The following is a 6,596-nucleotide window of genomic DNA, read 5'->3' as shown; positions in this document are numbered from 1 at the left end:
TACACTGCAGCTAGGTTCTGAGAAGCACAACTGACCGTGTGACTACTCTGCTCAGAACTCTTCAGTAGTTCCCTTGCTGCCCTTAGGATAAAGTCTCCGCTGGTATTTAAGGTCTCCTGTAATCTGATTCCTTCTCAACATAACCTTATTAAACGTACACACACATACACAGCATGGGCCGGTTGTAGTGAACTGTTGGGCATACGCTCCCCTGGCCCCCTGGTGAACACCTCCTCCTGACCCATCTCAGGCCTCCATGAGGCTTGGGCTTCTGCCTCCACCCAAACTTTCTGCTCACAGGCTGTTTGGTACGCAGCCTTTATCAACTGCGCCTGTAATACTTTATTACTTAGGTTGGTCCTGTGTCTTCTTGGAACCGAAGTGGGGCAGAAGCCAAACATCACAGACATAGTAGGGTGCTACACTTTATTGTCCTTTAGGTCCTTTAGGAGAGAAATAAAGGGAGAGAAGAAAAATCATGAGGAAGGGGGCTAGGATCCTAGTGATGCCAGAGCCATAGTCACAAAGCTGACACCTCTGCCACCCAGGTCTGGACAAAGTTAGTGGCTCCGGGGAGGAATTCTAGGGCCTGGGGCCTCAGACTGGAAGCCTGCTAGGCCTGCCAAGGGCTGGGGAGGGATCAGTTGTCCTTGCTCATTAAGGGAGAAGCTGCAGGACCATGGAGAGGGGGAGGCCATGGGAGGAGATGGAGCATTTCTTTGCCCTGTGTCCCTGATGCTGTCTCCCAAAGGCATACTCCCCATTTTCCCCACTGCCCTCAAAGGACAAAGCTGGGTGGGAATGGCAGCTGAGGTATAGAAAAAAACAATAAAGAAACCTCAGAAGAAAAATTGGGCAGGGGAGGGGAGGGGGTAGCTGAGTGTCTTCATGGTCTTTTACCTCCCCTCGTCCAGCCTCCTTAGTTCCAGACTTTGAGGAAGCTGTCCCAGGAGCCAGTGGCCACAGCCATCCCATCAGCTGTGACCCCTAGGCAGCTGACCCTGTTGTCATGGCCAGAGAGGATGCCTGAGGAAGAGGGAGAGGAGTCAGCCTGTTTGCCCTGTGCTGCTTTGGCAGAGAGCACATGTGCAGATGCAGGAATCTACCATTAGATGGCCTTGGACTCTCAGCCTTGGCAGGGACTGAAAGAGGATTATCCTAAGGGGCAGGGTTTCTCTTATGGCCAATCTGTAAGGAAGGCGTTGGGGGTTGAGGGGGTAGTGCGGAGGGATAGGAAAAGTTGGCATTGACTTGTGCTATGGGAAAAGCAAGGGGTGAGGTGCCTGGGTGGTTTAGTTGGTTAAGCATCTATCTGCCTTGGGCTCAGGTCATGATCTCAGGGTTCTGGAATCGAGTCCCACATCAGGCTCCCTACTCAGCAGGTAGTCTGCTTCTCCCTCCCCCTCTGCCGCTCCCCCTGCTTATGCTCTTTCTTTCTCTCAAATAAATAATAAAAAAGTCTTTTAAAAAGTTAAAAAAAAAAAGAAAAGAAGGGGCATCTTGGTGAGCATTGGAAAGTGGGGAAGTAGCTCTTTAGTCTCATGCCTGAGTTTCCAAATGAAGAGACTGTGAGGCCCAGAGAGGAGTGACTTGCCTGAGGGCCCTCAGCTCCTAAGCAACAGAATTCAGATTTGGCTCCTGACTCTCAGGCCAGTGTTACTTTTGCTCAGCACCTGGCCTCTCCCAAGAGAAGCCACACTATGTGATTCAGCTTCAGACCAGAGTGGTCCTAGAGAAGCAAGCTCCTAGGTCAGGGTCAGGGCCTCCAGATCGCTCCAGACAAGATCTTGATTCTGCTTATTGCAGTTGCCTGAGATGCCCCTGAAACTATAGAGGCCCTGGAGATCCAGACATGACTGGACATTTCTAGTCTATAGGTCTCTGGTGTCACAGGAGCTCCTTTGGCAGGAAGCAGCTAGAGCTTTAGGGCCCTGGGTGGTAGAGAAGACCCTCTAAAGAAGATGGTCCTAGGTTGGGGACCAAGAGGTACTGGATTGTAGGGGTAGAGCTCAGAGTCATCCAGTAATTAGGAAACGGTAGAGAGTCTCCCAGAAAGGGAGCTTGCAGCTGAGGTGGCAGCAGGGGGGCTGGCCCTTACCCACACGCTCGCCCTTCATGGAGTCCCAGATGTTGCAATTGAAGTCGTCGTAGCCTGCAAAGAGCAGGCGGCCGCTGAGGGAGAAGGCCACAGATGTGATGCCACAGATGATGCTCTCGTCGGAGTAGGCAGTCAGCTCCTGGTCAGCCCGCAGGTCAAACAGGCGGCAGGAGGCGTCGTCCGAGCCTGTGCAGATGGCCTCTCCGTTGGGGAAAAACTGAGGGTATAGGTGGCAAAGGGAGTCAGGACTCCGCCCTGGATAGCTCTGCTCGCTTCCTCTCTCTGGCTCCTGCCTGGGTGGCGCCAGAGCAAGCTCTTTCCCTCAGCCTCTCTGCCTTTCCCTTCCCTAGCACTCTTCGCCGCTGACATTTATGCCACGCCAGCTGCATGCCAGTGGCTCCCCTACACCCTTCACTTGCCCCTCACTACAGCGCAGCAGGCAGGCATTATTTCCACATTGCCCATGAGAGCACGAGGCTCCGGGAGGGTGGGCAGCTTGCCCAGGGTCACATGGCTAGAAGGGCAGAGGCTCTCCCAGACTCTAGGCTCCAGGCTGGATCAGAGTGTATATCTCAGGGCCAAGTGCAAATGCATGACCTGAGTCTCATCATGATGACATAGGGGCCTAACATCTGCAACTTACTCTCCAGGGAAGAAAAAATAATAATAACAAAAGATATCTATATCCACATCTAGGTGTATGTGTCCTTCTTTCCATCCATCCCTCCCTCCATCTACAGAGAAGGATACAGCAGGTGTGGTAAAATGCTAGCAGTGAATATGGATGAAGGGTAGATGGGAGCTCTTTTGGTTACTTTCTCAACTTTTCTCTAAGGTGAAATTATCCCAAACAGGAAAGTTAAAAAAAAAGGGGGGAGGGAGCTGGATGGAGGCGGGGAGTTGGGCCTGATGAGGAGATCCGGGGAGTTGGGGCGCAGTGGGGGGGCTCACACAGATAGCATTGATGTCGGACTCATGGCCAGTGAAAGTCTGCCGGCAGGTCCCCTCCCGCACATCCCAGAGCTTGGCGCTGGCGTCACAGGCCCCCGAAATGAAGAGTTTGAAGTCAGGAGACACAGCCAGACTCATGCAATCCCCCGTGTGTCCCACAAACACCGTCTTTTGCTGCCCGGTCTCGATATCCCACAGAGCACTGCCAGGAGGAGAGAATGCTGTCACTGTGATGGGAAGGCCAGGACAGAGCCACGCCTCAAGCCCTGGCCCCTACGGGACCCCCACAGTATTCAGTCCTTACCAAGTGGTGTCTCCAGAACTGGTCACAATGTTGTTGTCATCCAGGAAGCGGCAGCAGGAGAGATATCCTGGGGGTTTGGGATAAGGACAGTGCCCTGGCTGCCGCACCACACCAGAGTGCTGCACCTTTCCCTGGGCCTCTCCAAACAGGGACAGGAAGAGAGGGTCCATCACTCACCTGTGTGAGCAGACAGCTCCCGGCTGACCTTGACATTACCCTCACGGGATTTGAGGCTGTAGATGGAGCACATGTTGTCCAGCCCCCCGCATGCCACAAAGTTCCCTGATGGTGCATAGGCACAGGTCATGACCCAAGAGGAGCGCAGTGGGATAGCATGCACCTGCAGGAGGGTAGGCATAAGCTGAACCTGAGCGGAGTTCCCAGATGGGGAGGGCAGAGGAGGAGAAGCACAATGCCCCCAAGGAAGGACAGGCGGGTGGAGGGGTGGGGAGACAGGTACCTTATTGGTGGTATAGGTGTCCCACACGATCAGCTTCCCATCTTGCGAGGCACTTACCAGCAGCCTGGGAAGAAGGCACCCCACATCACTCAAGCCTCTCTTTCTTGCCTCCTGCCTCCCCCACCAGGTACCCCTCAAGCCTCACTTGGAATCGGTGGCCCAGTGCATGGCATAGATCTTGGCTAGGTGTCCCCTTAACGTCCGCCGTGTCCGCATCTGGACTCTTCCTACAACCTCTAGGCCTGACACCAGCTGCAGAAAAGAAGGCACTAGAAATCAGGCTGAGTAGGGTACATGCCTAGATGTCAGTGTCACAGCCACTGATTTGGACAAGTTTCTGTTCTGTGCCAGGCTCTGGATCAGACCCCCAGCATTAGAGAACTAAGCCCCTGCCCTGGAGTGACATAAACCAATGTGGGAGAGATTATGCATGGCCAGTGGCATGTTGCTAAGTGTTTAACAAGCATCTCTCTGGTGTGGGGTAGGGGAGGAGGTGGGCGCGGGAGAGTGATTTCCATCACGGAAATATTCCCACCTTGACCAATTTCAAGCCGCCAGTGTGAATTCACGAAACATTGGCTTAGGAAGAGATAGATGCACACATTTGCATCCTAGGCCACTAGGGTCCCTCACAACATTGCAGTACTGTTTGGGAGCCCCGTGACCCTGAACTGCACCTCCTGAAATTTGTGGTCCTATGTCCCTTAAACTCTATCCAGCCTCTAGATTTTGGCTGGGGCTCACGTCAATGGCCTTGACTTGTCATTCACTTGCTTTGTTCTCCTAAGCAAGTTGCTTACCCTCTCCGAGCCTGTTTCCTCATCTCTAAAATGAGGTTGATAGCATCAACTTATGTGGCTGTTGTGAAAATTAAATGAAATTATGTCCTGAGGCAATTTAGCCCAACATTTGGTTCACGGCAAGTGTTCAGTCAATGTTCACTCCTACTATTAACATATTTAAATCCAACATAAGATGCCACCAACTCTATGAAGCACCACGCTTTCAGATATCACTGAGAAAGAAAAAAAAAATGTTGCCAATTATAATCGTAAGGCATCATCTATTTTTGGATGCATCTTGATCTCAGAGATGTCAAAATGTGAAAAGACATGACCTTAGAATTGATGAAGTATGCTATTAGAAAACTAGCAACTGCTCCAGAAGGGCTTTATGGCTTACAAAGTGCTGTCCCTCTCTTCATCCTTGCCACCCTGTGAGGGGGTGTAATCGTTCTTGTTTTATGGTTGAGGTCAGAGACAGCATCTGTATACTTAGCTTCCAATAAGGTGCCTGCCCCAGAGCAGAGCTCACTAAATGTTTGTTGAATGAATTAATTAATGCCGTTCCTCATTCCCAGAACATGCTGTACTAGAGCTTGGGCACCAGGCTCCCCTCCCCTCCGCTCCCCTCTGGCCCTACCTTAGGGGGATAGGAGGTCTCACCTCTGCCAGAGTAATGTCAGCACAGGCTTTCCTGGCATCCTGGGGGAAAGCAGACATCAGGGGGGGGCAGAAGGGCAAAGCAAGGAGAGTGGATGCATGGGCCCCTGAGGTAGGTGGGCTTGGGGCTCTAGGGTTTGGGGGGCATCTCCAAGATGAGATCCAAGTTCAGAAACTCTCTGTCACTGCCAGGTCAGGGGTCACTAAGGTGTCACTCAGGAATGAATCCAGCCCCCGACCCCCCCCCCAAGTCTACACTCCCTCGTGTCCCAGTTCCACGTTTTCTGGGGTCCCCTGGTGGGAGGGTTCTGGAGTTACTGCAATCTGCTTCTTGAGCTGCTCTGCTTCCTGCCGTAGCTGCTCCATCTCCCCCATGGCTGATAGGTTGAGGTGTAGCTCCGGCTCCTGTCAGGGACATGGGGTAGGTGTAAGGGGTCCCCACCAGGTCAAGTTTCGTATCTCACACCCACACCAGACTCAAGGGCTGGAGCCCACTCCGAGAAATAAAGAAATGGCTGGGTGGCTTACACCAGCTCCCCACTAGCCCCTCCACGTTTGGAGTCTGGTGTGCAGCCAAGCCCGGCCTTGCCCGAGCCCTCCCCTCAGACCCCGGGCCCGACCAGCAGCGCCATGCCAGCTCCCTCTTACTTGGACTCTGACTGCACCTCTCCTAGGTTTCCAGCTCCAGTTCCCAGGCGCCTCTTCACTCCCTCAGCTGCGACGCCAACCCGTCACCTGCCCCAGCTCTGCTGCCAGAGGAGCTGGCCTGGCCTGGCCCCAACTCTGGGGGGGTTGGGGGGAGCACTGACAGAGAAGGTAGGGCCAATGAGGACAACGTCAGGCAAATGAAATCAGCTGGCAACAGTGTGGGGAGAGGGCAGGAAGGGAGGTGTGTGGCTTCCAGAGAGCCTTGGGCCCAGCCCAGGGGGACCAGGGGGGCAGTAAGTGGGAGCAAGAGTGTGGGGTGATAGGAGCAGTCCCCCACAAGGCCTGGGGGGAAGAGGGGTCGAAGGGGCGCTTCCCTGAGCAGTCTCCCTGTAGGCAGAGATAAGAGCATCAGGCCCCATGGGATTAGAGCAAAGCTGTGAGGATTAAAGGTTGGGGTTTGGGAGGAGTACAGAGAAGCAGAAGCAACCACAGCTCCAGTGCCACCCCCCCACCCCACCCCAGGCCCTGTCTCCCACCAGTGCTGATGATCGTGGCAGTCAGGACCTGCCTAGCAACTGGTCCAGGAGCCAGAATATGAGGGAGAGAGGTGGCCCATTATCAATCCCCAAGATTTTGTCTCTAAGCTCAGGGTTGTGGGATAAAGGGGTTCTGGCAAATATGGGCAGGGTGCAG

At 53.7% G+C, this 6,596-nt stretch overlaps 1 protein-coding gene across 1 annotated transcript; it reads right to left on the bottom strand.

The window, feature by feature from the left end:
- Window positions 1-412: 412 nt before the first annotated feature.
- GNB3 (G protein subunit beta 3) lies at window positions 413-6,245 on the bottom strand. Its single transcript, NM_001003004.1, is given in 10 exon segments — window positions 413-1,026; window positions 2,099-2,315; window positions 3,050-3,251; window positions 3,354-3,420; window positions 3,531-3,693; window positions 3,814-3,877; window positions 3,959-4,065; window positions 5,259-5,297; window positions 5,574-5,660; window positions 5,904-6,245. Coding segments are annotated over 9 exon segments (1,023 nt in total). The 5' UTR covers window positions 5,631-5,660; window positions 5,904-6,245; the 3' UTR covers window positions 413-919.
- Window positions 6,246-6,596: the final 351 nt, after the last annotated feature.

Source organism: Canis lupus, chromosome 27 (assembly GCF_011100685.1).
Source record: "Canis lupus familiaris isolate Mischka breed German Shepherd chromosome 27, alternate assembly UU_Cfam_GSD_1.0, whole genome shotgun sequence".
Taxonomy (NCBI): domain Eukaryota; kingdom Metazoa; phylum Chordata; class Mammalia; order Carnivora; family Canidae; genus Canis; species Canis lupus.
The sequence above is the reverse complement of the archived record's forward strand: the minus strand, read 5'-3'. Positions and strand labels throughout refer to the sequence as shown.